General features: G+C 38.1%; 1 protein-coding gene and 1 long non-coding RNA gene across 7 annotated transcripts; one reads left to right on the top strand and one right to left on the bottom strand.

Annotated features, from left to right (window-relative positions):
- Positions 1 to 265: 265 nt before the first annotated feature.
- LOC104101802 (uncharacterized) lies at positions 266 to 21,601 on the bottom strand. Of its 6 annotated transcripts, none has more exons than XM_070177138.1 (4): positions 21,444 to 21,581; positions 1,447 to 1,713; positions 1,027 to 1,305; positions 266 to 415 (listed from the first exon to the last, which is right to left on the bottom strand). In XM_070177138.1, the coding sequence occupies exons 1-4, from the start codon at positions 21,537 to 21,539 to the stop codon at positions 407 to 409; spliced, it is 651 nt and encodes a 216-aa protein (XP_070033239.1). In that variant the 5' UTR covers positions 21,540 to 21,581; the 3' UTR covers positions 266 to 406. The 6 variants fall into 6 exon arrangements, 4 of the variants coding, with proteins under 4 accessions (XP_070033239.1, XP_018628159.1, XP_009607615.1 ...); XM_018772643.3 differs by having other exon boundaries at positions 1,027 to 1,302; positions 21,444 to 21,574; XM_009609320.4 differs by lacking the exon at positions 21,444 to 21,581 and adding an exon at positions 2,507 to 2,794.
- On the top strand, positions 3,512 to 5,265 carry LOC104101801 (uncharacterized). The gene is made up of 2 exons (XR_687554.4): positions 3,512 to 3,684; positions 4,717 to 5,265. It is a non-coding gene; the product is annotated as an uncharacterized lncRNA (long non-coding RNA).
- Positions 21,602 to 22,184: the final 583 nt, after the last annotated feature.

The raw sequence follows: 22,184 nt of genomic DNA, 5'->3' as shown, positions 1-22,184 counted from the left end.
TATGATTGTTGTTGTGATACTAATATTCTTTCCTTTTAGTCATTTTGTCATTTTGTCTTTTTATTTTTTTGAGCCGAGGGTCTTTCGAAAACAACCTCTCTATTCCTTCGGGTTAGGGGTAAGGTCTGCATACACTCTAACCCCTCCCCCCCTCCCCCAGACTCCATTAATTGGATTTTGCTGGGTTGTTGTTATTCTATGAAATATGCGCAAAAAAAAAAAAAAAAAAAAGGAAGGTGGGGGAGGGGGAGGGAATACAAGAAGGGGAAAAAAAAGAAGGAAAATTCATTTCATGCATGACAATATTGAAGTGAACAACCGTCGAGACTGTTGCATTCAATTAAAATTTCATACAAACTAGAACCACAGAAATTTCTAAGATTACTTCCATCCCCGTCTCAGAATCCTATATCACCTGATCAAACCATAAAAAACACATGCATTAGTAGATACGCAAGGAAATTTGAAAAATCTCTTACTCTTTCAATAAGCAAAAGTTCCATCCTGCTGAAAATGTTATTGTTACAATCTCTCTCTGCAATTCAAATTATCCTTCACCCGTCTCCCAAATAAATGGAAACATTCTCTTGTCAAACTGAAACTAATTAAGAGAATGCTTTAGCCTCTAGCAACACACAAGATCTTTTGAGGTTAGTGAAAAATAGTTTAGCAGGCAACAACGTTTTTTTATTTTGTTTTTTATTTATTTTTATACTACTTTTGAAAGAGGGAATATAGGGTCCATATATATCATTTCATTTTTGGATTTTTAGGACTACTTTACAAAAGTTAGTATAAACATGCGTAAACTTGCAGGTCCCATATTAGTTTTAGTTAGAAAACAGGAGACAAGAATCTCTTCAATGAAAAATAAACGTTATTTTGGTCGGGAAAAAAAAAAAAGAACTAAGATTGCGAGAACAAAATTGAAAGAGTAAAATACCGTAATTAGGCATATATATATATAAGGACTCAGTACTGGTAATATGAAAATAAGAAGAAACAATTAAAAGAGGGAGTAATTACTTGAACTTTCTTGCATGGATTGGGGACATCACAGTAGCTCTCAAGTGTGATGAGAGCTTGATTGTCTAAATCCTTGGCGTAATTGTAGCAGTCGCAGTTACGGCCCAGCATTATACTGTATGTTGGGCAACATTGGTCTATGGAAACTGTGCTTAACATGCAAGTTTTTATTTTTTCTTTATCCTTTGCACAACAAGTTGCCACCTGTTGGTTTCTACTACTCCTGTTGTCCATGGCCTTGCTAGTTTCGACCACCTCTTGCTGGTTGATTTCCTCCTGCTAGATTTTTGCATTAGATGATTTTGTGAGGTTAAAACTATTTTATATTCTTCGTCCTTAACTAGTATAGAGTAATGTTCAAGAGACAAATAAAAGAGTGATGAATAGAGAAGACAAATTAAAGAAGGGCAGAAAACTAACTTGTTTATGTTGACAAGGATTCTTGAAGCCACAATAATTGTGAAGAGCAGTAAAAGCTTCTTTATTGACGTGCTCGGCCAAACGCCAGCAGATGCAATTTCGCGTAGGGTTAGTAGTGAAGGGGAATAAAGTGCAGCATTGAGTTATGCAGCTGGTCGTTGGGTACTTAGCGCAATTGAACAACTTCAAGCAACCAAATTTATCGCCCGGTACAGCTAGTGTCCATGGCGACGTGGTGCTATTGGCGCCCTCTGCTAATTCCACTTGCTGCTTTACATGTCCATAGCAAGTTTTTAGTGCGGACGAAAACAAACTGATGAGAGTCCAAATTCCAACAAATACAAACAGCAGATGCCTAAATTTTAGTGGACAAAATTACTCAATAGCAATACCAATGGAAGGTAAAAGGTAGTTGACCGTCGGAACATTAGGACTCCCACCTTAATGTATCACTTAACCAATACTCTAATAGTCTTTTTGGCCTAATTTTTTTTTCTTGGTTAAAAGTGTTACCAATCTTTTTTAAGGAAAAAAAAAGTGTTTTTGGATAAAAAGAAACAGTTTTTGAAAAACAAAAAAAAATAATTTTTTTCTAAAAATACTTTTTAAATTAATTAGCCAAATATTTTGATCAAAAGTAATTTTTTTAAAAATATTTTTGAAAAAATCACTTTTTAAAACAAATAGATTTTAGAAGCTTGGGCAAGCCGGCTACAAGCTAATATGGCTTGGTGAAAATACTGTTGGAAATAAGCATTTCCGTCAACAAATTTACATTTGACTAGAACTTTTGAAAACTTTATATACCAATTATAATTTTGGCAAGTTTCCCTACTACTGGAATATTAAAAAGAAAAATCGATCTTTGTTTTATGGTGAGGGGGAAATGTAGTGAGTGCGCTGACCCAAGAGAAGAAAAATAATCAATCTTCTTCAGTAGTAAGGGAACGAACAACTTGGCGGTGAAGCTTATAACAGGAAATTTTACAAAACACTGAAAAATAAAAGAGACTTTATACAGTAACAAAATTAGGAGTAACTAATTATATGATGAGTTTACCTCTTCTGCTGTCGCCGGCCGGTGACTGCATAGTACGACTGCAGCCACAATAAAGGTGAGCATCACCAACCCTCTGCTCATTTTCATCTTTACTCTCTCTAAGCTTGTGTTAAAATGACTAGTTAGCTAGTAGCACCCCACAATTATATAAACTTTTTAAGTGATAATTTTAATTTATTTTTTAACAACTGGACATATTATACAATTTCTATAAGCATACGCAGAAATCGTGTTGAGGAAAAACAAATCTTATTAATTGAAAAATTCAATGGCAGGAAATGGCGCGTTTCCCTATTACAGATCTGGATATATTTTTTATCAAGTTCGTAAGCCAAGGAAATGCAGATAAGAGATTCCTTAAGCAGAGAAAGGCAATTGAAAATTCTAGCGTTGTCCTAATCAAGATACTTAAGTACCAGGGGTCGTTTGTTACGTGGACTAAATTATCCCGGAATTATATTCCTAAGATTATAATTCTTAGACTAATTTATCCCACCTGGAAGGTGGGATAAAATAATATCAGGTTTGATGGAATAAGGAGAAATAAGATGGGATATCCGGGATTAAGTTTGAAACAAAATTTATACTATGTTTGGTAGGTGGTTGTTTGACCAAAAAGTGTAAATCTTTGATTAAACTAATTAATTTTATATAAAAAGGGATCACTACTAGAAAAATATCAATTTGTGACCGAAATTTTCGACTGAAATGAAGCAGTCGCTAATGGGACTGCTTTTGCGACCGCAATAGTCGGAAAAAGATTGAATTTTTATTACTTTGTTTTGAAAAAGAAAATCGACTATTATTCCGACAAAAGCAGTGAAAAAATAGTACGGCAATTTCCCGCCTTCACTTTTGCGACCGATTCGGTCGGACATTAAAAATTAAAAAAATATCAGTTGACCCACTAAGTGACCGCGTCGGTCGCAATATTAAAATTAAAACGATAAAAGAATATTTAAGTAGGTTTGCGAGATTGTGGTAGTCACTAACCTTAATCTAATATTACAGGTCAAAACCCTATTTCCCCAATTTTCCCTTTCTCTCTCTGCTCGATCGATATTTCACCCTTGAGGCTGTTGTTCTTTGATCTCTCATCCACTCCTCCTGTGCGACTGACGAGCTAAATCACTAATCACTACTCAGCTCTCTCTCTTTCTTCTCATATCCTCATACGGGTAAGTTTCTTTTTCCCTTTCTATTTATTTTTTCCATCTTCAATTCTAAGGCACAATCTTTAAATGGATAACTTTAATTTCATTAGAAGGCAGTTTTTATGTGTTTATGTTGGAATCCGTGGTTCTTAATTTTCTGTATTTTCTCTTTGATTTTTATTTGGAGTTTCTTTTTTGAATTGGGTATATAATGTTATATTCTATATCATTATATTTAAATATTTAAAAAATGAAATTGTAAAGATGGAGAACAAGTTCTTTACATATAAATTATTCATATGTATTTTCTTTCTATGGTAACGTTCTAATTTCCAGTTTTCGCTTTGTGTCTCTTTCTTCTACTTCCGTTGGTGGGTAAAACAAATTTTCCTCTCAAAAGATATGTGTTGAGTTGTCCTAAAATATCTACGAGAATTTATATGTATTAAAAGTTAACATTATTACTATTAATTGTCCGAGAAGCAGTTCATTACATATAAATATATGTTCTATACTATTATATTTAAATTGTATATAATAGTGTGGCTATCAGATGCAGTTCTTATTATGAGGGTTCATTAGAAATTGACTAGTTTTATGCCTATTGTAACTCTCCTTTATTTAGGCTTGGTACTGGCAATGCGGGAAAATTTTCACATGCAGAATAAAAAGATTCATGTAGGCGATACCAATTAATTGTGGTAAAGATTTAATTCTCTAGGAGTCTTTTAGTCTTGTTAGAGATATGTGTTAGTAGAAAATATAGAAACCTCTAGTACTTAAAAGCTTATGTCTTTGTTCCTTTTTCCCTGATGTAGCCTTTTTGAGGATTGCATATTAAACTCTGGTTTCCTGTTGGTCTACTCTAAAAAGGAATATGAAATAAGAATCTTATAGGTTCATGTCTTTAATCCTTTCCCCAGCTATAGATTATCAATTGCATTTACTTTTTCATTTGCATCTACGTAGAACATTATATGAGGCTCTCATAATTTTTTTATTGGTGCTTCATACTGTTAGTATAACATAATTTAATGCTTAACATTTAAATTTCAGAAAGTCTATCATAAACGTTTTGAGTAATGGCGTCAAAGTCAACCGATTCCGAGAATGGTAGCTCAACCCAAGTATCACTCAATGATTTAGCTTTAATATGGACACAGGTGATTAGTGGCGTAAAAAAAGGTAGAACCTACGGTCTTGGATCACAACATTCAGTAGGTCGTTCTTCGATATTGTTTTCTAGTGGTGCGAGTTATTCGCATAATCACGAAGAGGTAGAAGAATTACGAAAAGAAGTTGAAGAGTTGAAGGAGGAACGGAAAGAAGATCGCACAAATTTTAACAAATTGTAAAGTCTAGTGGAGAAACTTATGAGCAATGCGTCAATTTGATCCTTTGAATGGAGAGGATTGCAGGGATAATGAGTTTTAGTTTGTTGTGGTTGTGATATTTGAGATATTATTATTTATTGTGGTTGGATGTTTAGACTTGGTAATATTTACACTTGACTATGATTGTAATGTTTTAGACTAGATTGAACGGTGCTTGAATGTTTAACTTGTGTTTGGATGTTTTAGTTACAAATATTTATGTTTTCTATAATTGTTTGCATTTTATGGATTTGATTAGTTGAAATAGTGAATTAATTAGTTAGAATGGTGGATTGATTAGTTAGCTTAGTGGATTAATTATTTAGTTGATGTATATTTGAATTTGCTCGTGGTGGTGCTTTAAAACAGTTGAAATCTGTCAAAGAAATTCCCAGTTTTTCGACTGATTTCCGACCAGGGTAGTCGCAAAGTGCTTCAAAATTTTTCACTTTCAGGACATCTGCGACTGCTGTAGTGGGAAAAATAAATAAATAAATAATATTAAATTAGGTTTGCGACCGCAGTAGTCGAAAATATAAATAAATAAATAATATTAAATTAATTTTGCGACCACAATAGTGGAAAAACTCAAATAAAATAAAAATACTTTATATTATTTGCGACCACTCCGGTGAGAAAGAATAAAGAAAATTATAATTATATATACGGTTTGCGACCGAAGTAGTGGGAAAAGTAATACAAAATTAAAATTTAATTTAAATCGATTGCGACCGCGTCAGTCGGACAGCTGGCGACATTTATTAGTCATTTTTTTTATTTTGACTTTGCGACCAATGTAGTCACAAATTACGGACCGATTCGGTCGTAAAATATTTCAGACCAGCTATTTTGCGACAACGATTTTTCGGTCCGAATGTAGTCGAAAATTAGCATTTTCTGACCGCATTCCGACTATTTTGGCAGTCGAAAAATAGCCATTTTCTAGTAGTGGATTAAACCTAGTGTAATGACTCGGCCGGTCGTTTTGAGCGTATTAGCCCCGATCCCCTATTTACTGCATTTTCCGTATATGTTTCTGCTTATGTGACTTGACGGGAGGTCTTGTTTTGGTTTTAGAGTATTTTGGGACACTTAGTCCCGAAAACGGAAGATTAAGTTTTAGGATTTTGACCGTAGTCGAAATGGTATGAAGACGACTCCGGAATGGAGTTTCGTCGGTTCTGTTAGCTATGTTGGGTGGTTTTGGACTTAGGAGCGTGTCCCAACTGTGAATTTGAGGTCTGTAGCTGATTTAGGCTTGAAATGGCGAAAGTCAAATTTTCGGAAGTTTGACCAGGGGGTTGACTTTTTTATATCGGGGTCAGATTCCGATTCCGAAAGTTAGAGTAGGTCTGTAATGTTGAATATGACTTGTGTGCAAAATTTGAGGTCAATCGGGCATGGTTTGGTATGATTCAGCATCGTTTGTAGAATTCAAAAGTTTAAAAAATCTTTAGGCTTGAATCCAGGTGTAATCGGTGTTTAGGTGTTGTTTTGAGTGATTCGAAAATTCGACTAAGTTCGTATTGGGTTATATGACTTGTTGGCATGTTTGGTTGAGGTCCCGGGGGCCTCGGGTAGATTTCGGGTGGTTAACAAACTTTATTTTTGAGTTGATGAAGTAGCTGAAGAGTTGCTGCTACTGGTGTAACCACACCTGCGGAGTGGGCACCGCAGGTGCGAGCATGCAGAAGCGTGGCATGAATCATAGATGCGGGCAAGGCCATAAAGGACAGGGGTCGCATGTGCGAAGAATTTCCCGCACCTGCGGTAGTGCAGATGCGGACAAGTGGGCGCAGGTGCGGGGGCAGCTGGGAGAGAGTCACTCCGCAGAAGCGAGGCCAGGGCCGCAGATGCACGTTTGCAGGTGCGGAAGTTGGAGCGCAGGTGCAGGCCCTGGAGGTGCAAGTGACTTTCGCAGAAGCGACAATAGCTCCGCAGATGCGAAAAGTCTGGGTAGAAGGTTTAAAAGCAAGGATTCGTAATTTTAGTCTTATTTCAATATTTTGGATTCGGACTTAGGCGATTTTGGAGAAGCTTTTTGAGGTGATTATTGAGGTAAGCTTCTTGTACTCGTTTCGGATCATAAAACTTGTTTCCCCACTGACTTCCCCACCTAATTAGTGAGATGATGAAGTAAAATTTTGGGGTTTAGGGCTTGAGAATTAGAGAGTGGATTTTGGGGATTTGGATGACCAAATGGTGTCGGATTTTGATAAATTTGGTATGGTTAGACTCGTGAGTGAATGGGCTTTCGGGTTTTGTAACTTTTATCGGATTTTGAGGCATCGGCCCGGGTGACGGCTCGAGCCAATTTCATATTTTGGCTTATAATTTCGTATTTTTCTTGTGAAATTAATTCCTTTAGCCTATATTAATTATAAGTACTGCTTGTGGCTACATTCGGGGCGTTTGGAGACTGATTCGAGGGGCAAAGGCATTTCGAAGTAAGATTTGCTCGGTTTGAGGTAAGTAACGCTTTCAAACTTAGTTCTGAGGGTTCGAAACCCCGAACTATATGCTATACGATTGGTATTGAGGTGACGCACATGCCAAGTGATGGGCATGCGAGCGTGCACCGTGAGAATTGTGGCCTGGTTGATTCCATGGCACTGTATAGTGACTCTATTTTGTTGATATCCGTGTTTTTATCTTGTGATAAAGTAATTAAGCTGTCAATCATGCTAGATATCATGTTTAGGCTTTATGCCAGTACTAGTGGTCGTTTCTTGCTGTCATCTCACTAATTTCATTGATATTATATACTTAGTCATGTTCATGCATTTCATATCATATCTCTGTCTCAGTTGTTATTTATTGATACATAATATCATTTTTTCGGGCTAGTTTTCATGATATTGTGAGCCCGTAAGTGAGACTGAAGAGATTGATGACTGAGTGAAGCTGAGAGCCTGATTATGAGTGACAGTTATGGGATCGGGTTGCACGCCGCAGCGGTTATACTGATTTTATGATAGCGCTTGGGCTGTAGGAGCCCCTCCGGAGTCTGTAACACACCCCTAGTGAGCACGGTTGATATTATTGAGGGATGGATCTTCCCTGGACATGGATCTTGTCCGAAGTACTTGATACCTGGAGATGGATCTTTTCCACAAGGCTGGATTGGCCTTCCTCGGTACTGGGTGACTTTTAGTCAGTGATGTATATGTTCCGAGATGGATCTTCCCTGGGCCGTATGGGCCATATACAGTACCGAGTGGTTGAGCATTCGAGAGTGTGAGCACATGAGGCTGACATCATGGTGCATCATATACCGCATGTGCATTGGCATGTAGATATAGCAGAGTTATATTCTTTACACTGTTTGGATCTGCTTCGCTTTATTGTTTTGAGTTGCCTATTTAATTTAAAAGCATGCCTATATTTCTGTACATTTATTTCTATTTTATCTATACCGGTTGAGTTTGGCACTACCTTTCAGTCTAAAGTTTAGACTTGTTACTTACTGAGTTGGATGTACTCACGTTACTCATTGCACCTCGTGTGCAGATCTAGGCATTTTTGGTCACGGCGGCAGTTGCTGATTGAGACTTCAGAGTTTGGAGACTACCAAGGTAGTTGCACGATGTTCGCAGGCCTTGACTCTCCTTCTATATCACTAGTTGTATTTTTCAGTTTATTTCTCTAGACACTGTAGTGGACTGTATTCTGACTTAGACGCTAATGTACTCAGTGACACCCCGGTTTTTGGATGGATTGTATCGTATTTTGGATATTTCTATTTTCAAAAGGCTTTTCTAAATTATTAAATTGCTTCCGTCTTTATGTTCAAAGATTTTTCTGTATTGAGATGTTGATTTGTGGCTTGCCTAGCTCCACGATAGGCGCCATCACGATGGTTAGATTTTGGGTCATGACACCTAGTTAATAATAATATCCCTAGATTTATAATTGGTAAACTCAAATAAAACTGGACAGTGTTGGTGGAGGATTAAATGCAAATATTGAGTGTTTCGAGATGATTAATGATGGAAGAATATCAAGCCATAAATAAGAATAAATGGCATTAACGTAAATAAGGAGAATGATTCACCAAATATTGAATGAGGTGGATGATTCCTTCTTCTGACAGTGATGAGTGATAGACAAATGTAATAATATTGGAACTATTCTCGGATCTGATGGAAAAGTGTGAAATAATAGATAATCGATTCTTCTTAGAAAAGTATAGTTTGTATCTTTTCTAGAGAGAAAGTCTTCTTCTCAAAAAGTGCTCTTATCACAGAATGTTACATGCCCTTTCTCCCTATCTCTTTTTTTATTTATATGGGACATACCCATGTCAACCCTAAAAGTATAAATACAAAGAATATTCAATGGAATATTCTCTTAAATATTATATTACAAAAACTAGCTGTTAGCACTGCCCTTGATACTCGACCTCGGCCGTTGTTGACTGCTCGGCTACGAGCCTTGTTATCTACTAGTCGACCTCGGCCACATCGCTTTCCATAATAATGCTCCATGTTAAATACCACAGAGGCAAATTTTGACCTATACAGTTAGTCCCTCCGCTTATTAATGTCGACCCTGGGCGACTTCGATTAGCGGACTCTGTTAGTTATGGTTGAGAAGTTTTTTAGGCGAGCAGGTTGAGTAGTAGAGTTTTGGACGGGATGGAAACGTGGCCTTCCATGAGCCGCAACCCAGGGTCACATCGTTTCAGAGTGACGTCATGTCATCATGCATCATTATTATGCATTTTTTCGATACCTTGTATCGTTTCCCGCGCCTCTGTCGTTTCGATTCTTGAGCTGGGTAACGACGCTTTACTTTCCCGATATTGATGCATGAACTATTATAAATAGGGATACACAATCCTTTGATTCACTTTTTGCATTCTAAAAATTGGACCTTCATATCTTCTTCTTCCTTCCTCATTTAGGTCCCTGTTTTCTTGATCTCATTTCATATTCTTGCTTTCACTGATTTTGGTGGCTCCTGCTACTCTTGACTCTTCTACGTTTTCATCTCCTCTATTCACAAACAGAAATGGTTAACGTGTCTTCCAGTTTTGGGGGGATACCTGACCCTGTTCCCTCGGCAGTACGCATGCCTTCCCATGATTATGGGGCTGCCATTGTTGCAGAAGATGAAAGCTCTCCCACGGTGGAGGAAATAATTCCCCGTAATGAGAAGGCTAGAACTGACTTCTCGAAACTGCCCGAGGACGACTCTGAGGCCGTGGAGTCTGAGATGGATGCGGTTGCTATTGCTAATTTTAGGGCGAAGTTCAAAATTCCAGCCCACATCGATTTAGTCCCGGCTGGTCGCGATGTGGTGCAGATTCATCGCCCCGGGTATTGCGCGTTCTACGCGTATCCATTCTACATGGGCTACTCTTTTCCCTTTCTCCCATTGGTGGAGGAATTCTGCCGCTACTACGGCGTCTGCCCGGCTCAGCTTTCACCTTATATCTACAAGCTCATCCGCATGCTGATGAAGTACGCGAAATTGGCTGGCCGCGGGATCTCTCTTCGCCACCTGATGCACCTTTTCGCGCCCATTTTCTATAGGGACGATGTTGCACCTTCATCACTGTGGAAGTAAGAGCTTGGTAGTGAAGATAGACGATAAATCTAATCATCGATTCTGGTTTAATTACTTCTATGTCAAGACTGAGGACATGGTGGCAAATGCAAATGGATTTCTTGAGGCGTAGAAGGGCCATCGGTGCGAGTTCCTAACGCCTTACAAAGGGGTGAGCCATCGACCTCGTTACCAGTCGAGGATCCTTCCTCTCGGGTTGATATGAAGGGAAAAAGTATAGCCGAAGAGGATTATGAGACGGGCTCCGACGTGGACAACGAGGAGGTTAGGAAGATGGGGGAAGGACTCACCCGGCTCGAGGTGAGATTGGAGGGGACCACGCGGACTATTGCGATCCCTCTAGACTAGGATCTATTAGTTAATACGGAGGACGTGGTCCCTTCTCTTGGTTCACTTTATTCCGATGTGGAGGGTAAGACCCTCGCGAAACTGAAGGATTCCACTTTGTCGAAGAGCATAGCCGACCTTGCTCTTAGGGTAAGTTTGGTATTCCATTTCCATATTCGTTTTTCATGCTAAATCCGTCTTTGTTCTTACTCGCGCTGGCTTTCTTTTTAGACCGTGATCTTGGAGATTGAAAGTTCCCGCTGAGAGAAGAGGCGTAAGGTCATCTTCCACAAGATGGAGCGGAAATATCGCAAGTATCGTGATAAGCATCACGATCTTTGCCGGCGGCTTGGTGGTAGTATCAACTTTTGGGTTCTCCGAAACGAGCTAAAGGAGAAGGATGACGAATTGGTGAAGGTCATCGAAAAATGTAGCGAGCTCGAGAAGGCGTTGACGGACAAAGAAGAGGAGCTCGAGGTGAGCAGGGAGGTTGAGGCTCAATGCACCGACCTTCAAGACCAATTGGTCTCATTGTGTGCCGAACTGGATGAGTGTCAACTTCGAGTGGCCGCTTTGAGTGGCGAGGTCACCGAGAAGGTGGAGGGTTTGGAGAAGACGGAGTCGGCCCAGTTATCTGCTGCGCGTAAAGCAGACACTTTAGAGGAAACGATCCGCGTTCTCCTTTCTGAAAAAGATTGCGCTTTGGAGACGGCTAGGCTCAGAGAGGAGCAGCTTGATGAGCGGATATGGGAGTTAGAAAAAGAGGTTGTGGGCTTTGGTGATCGAGTTGTTGCCCTCGAGGCCGAAAAGGCACAGTTACTGGCTCAACCGTCCTTATCCCGCACTTCTGCTTTTCCTGATATTCCTCAGGATTTGTATGAGGAATGGATTTAGCCCGGGGCCCAGCTGGATATATTCAGGGATCTGATGGGGGGCTATTTCAGAAGCCGACTTAGAAAATGCACGTGCTAAGGCATGTAAAGCTCAGTTTGCTTGTGGCTATGACCCCACTACACCACAACTGGTGATGATGAGGAAGACGTGGAAGGGATTGAGCAGGACGTCTGGTACGAGGATGAATACCCCGACGGCGACGGCAATGGTGGAGAGATAGGTGAAGATGGTGTTGCTGGGTTAGGTAGCGCGTGGTTTCTTTTCTTTCTTTTTCTTGTAACTTTAGTACATACTTTTGCTGGCATCAACCTTTGTAAGAAATATATTTGAAGTATGAAATGTCGTTTTCGTTGTTTCGTATCTAATTCTTTTCTTTCTGTTCAGGCTTGCACGCTTCTTTCTTTTGTTTTGTCGTTTGGTCGCTTCAATCGTAAAAATTTCATTTTGGTCATGGCCGGGTACTAGTAGTTGTTAACTCGAACGAGGTCGAATGTAACCTATATTGAGTTGGTTCGAGCGAGGTCGAATATGAGTTAATTCGAGCGAGATCGAATGTGAGTTAATTCGAACGAGGCCGAATGTGAGTTAATTCGAACGAGGTCGAATGTGAGTTAATTCGAACGAGGTCGAATGTGAGTTAATTCGAGCGAGGTCGAACGTGAGTTAATTAGAACGAGGTCGAATGTGAGTTAATTCGAGTGAGGTCGAATGTGAGTTAATTCGAGCGAGGTCGAATGTGAGTTAATTCGAGCGAGGTCGAATATGAGTTAATTCGAGCGAGGTCGAATGTGAGTTAATTCGAGCGAGGTCGAATGTGAGTTAATTCGAACGAGGTCTAATGTGAGTTAATTCGAACGAGGTCGAATGTGAGTTAATTCGAGCGAGGTCGATTTCCATTTACTTAATTGTGGTCGGGGGCCGAGTAGATATTGAGGCAATGTTGCTCTGGAAAAAATATGGGTGAATTTCATACATTTGTGTTTTTCTCATATACTTGGAGAAATTTACATATTTTTCGGGCTGGCATTCCAGTCCCAGTCTATCTAGTCCCTTCATTGGGCGACCTGGAGACGTGTTGAGAGGTTGGGCAATGAACTGACCGTCCGATGCCTTTTTCCGTTCGTATTTCGACTTGAAGTGTCCCCCTTGTCGCCTCGTTAAAACCTCATTGAGAAAACCCAATTGGGACAAAATTCAAGTGAGGGGAAAAGAGTACGACTTGGAGGATGTTTTTTCTTAAAAGTTAAAGTACTTGAGGTGAGCGACATTCCAGTTGTTTGGTAGTAGTTTTTCTTCCATTGTTTCTAGATGAAATAACCCTTTATTTGCTACTGCCGTGATTTTGTATGGGCCGTCCCAATTTGTTCCTAGTTTCCCTTCTCGCGGGTAGGCCATATCTCTCCGTTCTTCGGCTTCGTCTAGCTCTTGCCTTCTGCTTTCATCGTTCCTCGGCCCGCTCTCATGGGAGTATCGCAAACTGCGCTCTCCGACTTCGACTAGTATTACCGCATCAGTCCCATAGACTAATGAGTAGGGCGTCTCTCCTGTGCTCGTCTTTGGCATTGTGCGACAGGCCCAAAGCACTTCTGGTAATAGCTCCGGCCATAATCCCTTGGCGTCCTCAAGCTTTTTCTTCATAAGGTTCAGTATTGATTTATTGGAGGATTCTGCTTGCCCGTTGCCCGCGGGGTGGTATGGTGTGGAGAGTATTCTTTTGATATGCCACTTCTCAAAAAATTCGGCGGCCTTTTTTCTAGTAAATTAGGGTCCATTGTCGCAACTGATCTCTTTGGGGAGTCCGAAGTGGCACACAATGTTTTTCCATATGAAGGCGATCACTTCCTGTTCGCGTACCTGGGCGAATGCTCCTGTTTCTACCCATTTAGAAGAATAGTCAGTTAAAACCAAAAGAAATCGTGAGTTACCTCGCCCAGCAGGGAGGGGCCGACGATGTCCATTCCCCACTTGATGAAAAGCCAAGGGGAAGTGACCGAGTAGAAGTGCTCGCCCGCTCGATAGATCATTGGGGCGTATTTTTGGCATTGCTTGCATTTTTTCACGACGTTTGCGACCTCTTTTTTCATAGTAGGCCAGTAGTAACCTGCCCGTATGAGACATTTAACCATAGCTCGATTGCCGGAATGAGACCCGTAGTGGCCTTCGTGGACTTCTTCTAGGACGCGCTGCGTTTGATTCGGGCCTAAGTATTTCGCTAGGGGGCCGACATACGTCATCCTGTATAGGTCGTTGTGAATGATGTTGTACCTGGCCGCTTACATCCGGAGCTTCTTGTCTTCCTTTTTATCATCTGGGAGTACGCCGTCCTACAAGTATGTAACAATATGGTTGTGCCAGTCCCAAGTTAGATTTATAGTCCTTACCTCGATTTGATCTATCGATGAGTGGAGGAGGATGACCATGTTTCTTTCTCCGATTATGCTTTTAGTGGCTGCCGCTAATTTGGCGAGGCCGTCTGCTTTGATGTTTTGTGATCGAGGGATCTGGTCAAGCTGGCATTCATCAAACTCGGGCAGTAGTTTGCAAATCTCGGCTGGTATTTTTGTAACCTTGGCTCTTTGATCTGGAAAGTCCCTCTGACTTGGCTGACGACGAGTTGAGAGTCGCAGCATAGGATGACCCGTCTCGCCCCGTACTTGAGTGCTAGCCTTAATCCTGCAATCACGGCCTCATACTCAGCCTCATTGTTAGTCATGTCCGGGCATCTTATGGACTGGCGAATCACTTCGCATGTCGGGACTTCGAGCACAAAACATAAGCCGACTTAATAAGCCGAGGTCAACCGATGGGTTGGCCCATACAGGTCGTCTTCGTCTGCACGGACCTCGGCACAGTAGGCATTGTGCATTTCATCCCAAGTGGTTGGAGGATATTTCATAAGACGACTTATTAATTTTCTAATCGCCCTTGAGCCATTCCTGTTCAGCCCGTTTTGGAAAGCTGCTACAGCCATTCCTTCTGATACATTTGGTAAGGTCATCCTCACTCAGTTGAATCGAGCGAGGAAGTCCCTCAATCCCTCTCCGGGTGATTGTTTGATGGCAAATATATCGTTCATTCTAGCCTCCGCCTTTTTAGCCCCAGCATAGGCCGTTACGAACTTGTCGGCCATCTCTTCGAATGTTTCAATGGAGTGTGCGGGCAGCTGTGAATACCAAGTTAATGCTCCTCCGGTGAGGGTTTCGCCGAACTTTTTCAACAAGATGGAGGATACTTGTTCTTTGGCAAGATCATTGCCCTTTACCGCAGTGACATAGTGAGTCACATAATCTTCGGGGTCAGTCGTACTGCCATATATTTTCAGATAAGGGGGCATCTTGAAGGTCTTGGGTATGGCATGTGGGGCAGCTTCATCACTGTAGGGTTGCTCAACGAACCGACCAGCATCTCTTTTTGGCAAGAGTTTTGGGGCACCCAGTATTTTGTCGACTCTTTCTTGGTGCTCTCTCATTTGGTCCCGAAGTATTTTATTTTTATTTTCCATTTCTTCCATCTTCCTCATGATGGCCGTGAGGGTGTCATTACCTGCATTATTAACAATATTAGCGATACCTGTTATTAGAGGGAGATGGTCGTGCTGCTCGGCTGTTGCTGGTGTAATGCAAGTCCTTACATTCTCTCTAACTGCCTCCTAAGCGGGCTTGTCGAGGATGTTGGTCAGCGTGTTTGAAAGCCAAGCCTCAAGTAGTTTCTTCACTGCTGGTGGCACCTCTTCCGTTGTGGACGTGGAAGCTCTTTTACCGCGGGATGTTGTGATGCTACCATGAGGAAGGGGTGACCCACTTCACCTGGAAGAGACGTTAGGCGTTATGTCTTCGTCTTCTATTTCAGAGACCTCATTGATGGTGTTTAAGAGGTTGGTAGTGAGATCGGCCACTACCTTTATTCTTTCTTCTCTGTTACCTGCCATGTCAGATCCGTGTTTACAAGAAAGTAGGAGTTTTGCTTCTTTTCTTTTTTTTTTTGGTGAACTGTGCCAGTTATAGATCTAGAAAAAATTAAAAACTTAACTAGGAAGTCCCCATAGACGACGCCAAATTGTTTGACCAAAAAATATAAATCTTTGATTAAACTAATTAATTTTATATAAAAAGGGATTAAACCTAGTTAATAATAATATCCCCAGATTTATAACTGGTCAACTTAAATAAAACCGGACAGTGTTGGTGGAGGATTAAATGCAAATATTGAATGTTTCGAGATGATTAATGATGGAAGAATATCAAGCAATAAATAAGAATAAATGACATTAACGTAAATAAGGAGAATGATTCGTCAAATATTAAATGAGGTGGATTATTACTCCTTTTGACAGCGATGAGTGATAGACAAATGTAATAATATTGGAACTATTTTAGGATCTGATGGAAAAGTGTGGAATAATAGATAATCGAATCTTCTTAGAAAAATATTGTTTGTATCTTTTCTAGAGAGAAAGTCTACTTCTAAAAAAGTGCTCTTATCAGAGAATGTTACATGCTCTTTCCCCCTATCTCTTTTTCTATTTATATGAGACATACCTCTGTCAACCCTAAAAGTACAAATACAAAGAGTATTCAATGGAATATTCTCTTAAATATCCTATTACAAAAACTAGCCGTTAGCACTGCCCTTGATACTCAACCTCGGTCGTTATTGACTGCTCGGCTACGAACCCTGTTATCTACTAGTCGACCTCGGCCACATCGCTTTCCATAATAACGCTCCATGTTAAATCCCACAGAGGCGGATTTTGACCTATACAGTGGTATAAATTTATCCCGGGATAAATTTATACCACCAACAAAACATAGTATAAATTTAGTATCATGCTTTATCCCACCTTATCCCGCATACCAAACGACCCTAAAGGATAAAATAGCACAGAAAATTATAACCGACTGTGCATGTACTATACATATTTATAATGTTCTAAGGAAGTGGAAAGAAGAAAAAGAAATAAGGAAATTGATGAATTCTGCTTATGTAATCTTTTTGATAAATTAAGAACTTTTTTGTTCCCGTTGAAAAAAAGAGAGGTGTTTACATTTGAACTATCTTGTTTGCTGAAGTGAAAAAAATAGGTGATCCAGCAGCAACATTTTACTCGTAATTCAATCAAGTGAAAGGGGAATAATTTTTCTATCACAAAAAAAAGAAAAAAGAAAAAGCAAGATATCCAACGAAAAGGAATGAATGAAAAAAAATTTGGTTGAGAATTTTACATAACTTGTGTCTTGTTGTACAGGAGACTTGGTCATATGCTCTAATGGAAGTAATTAGGATTTAAGGGGGAAGATACTGAGATTAAAAGCCATGTAAATAGGAATAAGCCATATAACTGTCAAGTGCGATAAGAGCGCTTGATTGGCTAAATCCTTGGTGTAACTGAAGGTACACTGAAAACCGATAAACTGAACTAAATCGATAATCCGAGTCAAATCAGAAAAACAAAATCGATGTGATTTGGTTTGGTATTAGGAAAAAAATCCGACCATAATTAGTTTGGTTTGGTTTTAACTAAAAAAAACTCAAACCAATCCGACATTACATTTATATAATTTTTAAAAATATTTTATATATATAAATATTTATTGTAATGTAATTTATAAATATTTCTTAAACTTTTTCACAGTTTTATCTTTTAATGTATTATTTCAATCTTGAACCTAATATTCTTATTGAATGGTCCAATAAGTTTTATAGCCCATAAATGTAGTTAACTCAAATGAAATTCAAATCAATATTAACGCTAACAAAATAATTTCAATTCAACAATAGAATTGACAATAGTGTTGGATATCTATTTTTAGTTTTGCATTGGTTTATAATGAAAACGTATAACTTAGTTTATCTTTTTCTTTAATGCTTATTCATGTAATTAATAATACGTATTAAATGTATTTATTTTAGCATGACTTATATAGTACTTTTAGATTATGTTCAATTTTATTATGGTTTATTAATTAGCCATATTTATTTTATGCGATTTTATTATCTTTGTTATTGAATATTTTAGTACAATGCTATGACTCATCTCATATTATTATGTTATTTTCTTGAAAAATATATTATATAGTTGTATCAATATATCTTATTAGGACTAAAGAAATATTTGTAGTACAAATTACATATTTTGTGTTATATATGAAGACTCTACCGGAAAAAATCCGAAAATCCGGGAAAAAAAACAAAGAACCCGAGAAAAACAGAGATTGAAAAATCCGACTTTATTTGTTTGATTTGTTTTATAGATTTAAAAACCCCGACACCATTGATTTGATTTGATAATTAAAAAAATCCGAACCAACCCGACTTATGTACACCCCGCAGTTAACGCCAAACATTGCTCTGAATGTTGGGCAATATTGGTCAATGGAGGTTGTGTTTAACATGCAACTCTTTATATTTTAATTTCTTTATCTTTGACACCATTGATTTGGTTTGATAATTAAAAAATTTGAACTAACCCGATTTATGTACACCCGCAGTTAACGCCAAACATTGCTCTGAATGTTGGGCAATATTGGTCGATGGAGGTTGTGTTTAAATACAACTCTTTATCTTTTCTTTATCTTTGGCACAACAAGTATCTGGTTGCTACGACTACTCTTGTTGTCTGTTGCCTCGATTGTTTCCACCACCTCTTGCTGGTTTATTTCCTTGCTAGATTTTCTCATTAGATTTTGTGCAGTGATGTTCAAAAGACAAATACATATATAAAAAAAAAAACCGTTTAATTTGCTCTTACTACTTTAATTAATTTGTACCTCTAGTAAGATACTCCGTGTCTTATATTTTAAAGTGACGTAGTAGAAAAATATACTCTTTCGAAAAAGAACATTAAAAATGAATTATTAATTTGAGTTGAAACTTTTATCAAGTAACATGATTATATAAACACCACCATATAGAGCTATTTTATCATACATAAAAAAGGAGTGATCAATATATAATATGATGTAAATTAAGAAGGGAGAAAACTAACTTGCATATGTGGACAAACAGTATACTGCTTGAAGCGACAATATTGTTAAATATGTACATAAAAAAATACATTTTGCGATTTTCTTTTTGAACGGCTACATGTGTAATTTTCGTAAAAAAAATTGGCCAATCATAATCCTATTTTGGAATAAATTAATTTGGGTTGGGCCGAAAACGATCATATGTTAACTCATCATTGCTCAAGTGCCAAACAGAAAAACACATTTTCGCTTATAGCGAAATAACTATGTTCAACATCATATATAGGGGCACTAAACAAAACATGACGAAGCTATGCTACAGAGAGGACCAATTGTTCATCATAGAATAGAACTAAACATTTTTGTAAGATTACTTCCATCCCCATATCAGAATCCTACATCACCTGAAACCAACAAAAACACACATGCATTAGTCAACACACATGTAGACCCAAATATGAGAAGAATTACTAATTAAGAAGAAAAAAGAGGAGTAATTATATTACTTGAGCACTCTTGCATGGATTGGTGACATCACAGTAACTCTCAAGTGTGATGAGAGCTTGATTGTCTAAATTCTTGGCGTAATTATAGCAGTCGCAGTTACGGCCAAGCATAATACTGAATGTTGGGCAACATTGGTCTATGGAAGCTGTGTTTAACATGCAATTATTTATCTTTTCTTTATCCTTTGCACAACAAGTTGGCTGTTCTTGCAGTTGTTGGTTGCAACTACTTTTGTTGTCCATGGCCTTGCTAGTTCCAACCACCTCTGGCAGCTGCTTGATTTCCTACATCAAATAACAACTAGATTTTCACATTACATTTTGCGAGGGCAAAACTAATTAATATATGTAACTAGTAAAACAATGTTCAAAAGGCAAAATAAAAAATAGTCATTTGCTTTTACTCCTTTAGTTTGTAGTAAGATACCGTCTCTTATTCTACAGTAAAATATACATTCAAGAAAGAACATTTGGGATGAATTATTAATTTATTTTGAATAATTGAGGGAAAAGAAGTTGAGGAAAAAATCTAAAAGAGACAATTTTCTGAGCGTTCTTTATCAATGTTTCCATTTCACATTACCAGGATAGTTTAATCTGTGGTGGTAGATTGGTTTCAAGTTTTAATTAAATTATAAATTAATGCTTATCGTAGAAAGATTCACGTATGTGACATGATTATGGAAATATCACTCTGTAGAAGATAAACCTAGAAGACAAATCAAAGAAGGCAGAGAACTAACTTGCTTATGTGGACAAGGATTCTTGAAGCCACAATACTTTTGAAGAGCAGTAAAAACTTCTTTATTCACATGGTCGGCCAAACGCCAGCAAATGCAATTTCTTATAGGCATAGTACTGAAGGGGAATAACGCGCAGCATTCGGTTATGCAGCTGGTAGTTGCGTACCTCGCGCAATTGTAGATTTTCAAGCAATTATCAGTTGCGCTAGGTACAAATAATGTCCATGGCGATGTGGTGCTATTGGCGCCCTTGTTGACATCTGCTAATTCCACTTGCTGCTTTACATGTCCATAGCAGTTTTTAGCATCACCGGAAAAAAAACTTATCCGCATTCAAACATTCAAACATATACGTTGATTAATTAATAAATGCATGACACGTATTTTAGATATGGATATTTTTCTTTCACTTGACAACGGTTAATAATATACATTCTCACCTCTCAGGCAGAAGTGGGTGAAAACTTGTAGACTAGAATTCAAATTCTAACAGATATTCTCACACACTTTGAACTCAAAAGCTAGAGGAAAAAAGAAGGATTATATTGCAATGGAGGCTGATATACTATGAAGATGATGGGGATATGATAATGGCTATAGGCTGCCAATTGCGTTAACTCAAAAACAAATATGAGCTATATACCAGATGCCAATAACAAGATGTTGGACTATTTTATGCCATTTACCATTTACAGAGCATGCATGGTCCAAATTTTCAAATAATAAAAAAAGGGAGCATAGACACATATATACCAGTATATGACAAAACATGTATTTGTACATACATTTTTTTCACTTGAAACATTCTCACCTCTAAGTTAGAAGTGAGTGAAAAAAAGTAGAAACCATAGTTCAAATTTCAGTCAATACCAAAAATGTGCCTAATCCTTGACGGAAAAGGTACTCGATAGCTATAATAATGGCAGGTAAAAGATAGCTAGTCAAATAGTCGAGTTGCTGACTACCCAAACACCATGATTCTCATCTCAATCTATCACTTAACTATACCAAAATTAATATGATTTGGTATAAAGACGGATGCAAACAAGGATTTTCCGTTAACTGATTTTTTGACTAGAACATTAGAAACTCTTCATTCCACTTACAACTTTCTTTTAACAATTAGTAAAGGCAAATTTCCTAAGTACTGCAATTAGTTTTTCTTAATAGAAAAGATAATTGAACCGTGTTGCTGTCCACATTTCTTGCATCAATATATCATTTTAGCTCACTTTGGTTTTAGCAGTTCCAAGAGAAGAAAAACAATGTTTAGTTTTAAGGGAAGGAATAATTTGGGGGTGAAGCTTATATATAACATTAACGAAATTTTATAACACCCTGAAAAAGAAAAGAAAATTTATACAGTAACAAAACTAGGAGTAACTAATTATATCATGAGTTTACCTCTTCTGCCATCACCGGCCGGTGACTGCAAAGTACGATTACGGCCACCGTAAAGGTGAGCACCACCAACCCTCTGCTCATTTTCGCCGTCACCATATTTTCTCTAAGCTTGTGTTAAAATGACTAGCTAGTACCTCACTATTATATGAACTTTTTAAGTGATAGTTTAATTTATAACAACTTGACATATTATATATAATTTCTCCAAGCATTCGCAGAAATCGTGTTTAGGAAAAACAAATTGATTAATCCAAAATTCATTGACAGGCTATGGCGCGTTTATCTATATCAGATCTGGATATATAAGAGAATCCTTTAGCAGAGAAATTTTATTCTATGTCTACTTGCTTGTTTTAAAAAAGCATAAAAAGGCAATTCAAAACTCAAGCATTTTCCTAAAGGATTAAAGAAAGCACAGAAAACAATGGCGTACTGCTCATATACTATATACATATTTATAATGTTTATAATTGGTACCATATGTGCTAATGAAGAGGAAATCGGAAAAAGAAATAAAGAAATTGATGTATTATACTTACGTAGTTTTGTGATATTTTAAGTACTTTGGTTTTGTAATTTATGATTACCATTGTTCGCTAAGAAAAAGGGAATTGACATTGTGATTAATTCTTTGTGATTAATTCTCATTGTTTGCTTGAGTAAGTTTTGTTTTGATGATCGATAAAGGAACACATGCAATGAATCAGGTCTATATACGGTATACACATGACACAGACAGAT

The sequence above is a fragment of the Nicotiana tomentosiformis genome, chromosome 1 (assembly GCF_000390325.3).
Source record: "Nicotiana tomentosiformis chromosome 1, ASM39032v3, whole genome shotgun sequence".
Taxonomy (NCBI): domain Eukaryota; kingdom Viridiplantae; phylum Streptophyta; class Magnoliopsida; order Solanales; family Solanaceae; genus Nicotiana; species Nicotiana tomentosiformis.
Note: the sequence above shows the minus strand (reverse complement) of the source record. Positions and strands in the feature narration are given on the sequence as shown.

What these genes read in the sequence shown, in the direction of transcription:
- LOC104101802 (XM_033657535.2), bottom strand. Translation starts at nt 21,539, where the DNA reads ATGGTGACGGCGAAAATGAGCAGAGGGTTGGTGGTGCTCACCTTTACG. An exon ending in GGCCGGTGATGGCAGAAGAG is followed by an intron (nt 20,319 to 21,443) that starts GTAAACTCATGA and finishes GGACATGTAAAG; the next exon opens with CAGCAAGTGGAATTAGCAGA. An exon ending in ATCCTTGTCCACATAAGCAA is followed by an intron (nt 19,582 to 20,039) that starts GTTAGTTCTCTG and finishes TATTTGATGTAG; the next exon opens with GAAATCAAGCAGCTGCCAGA.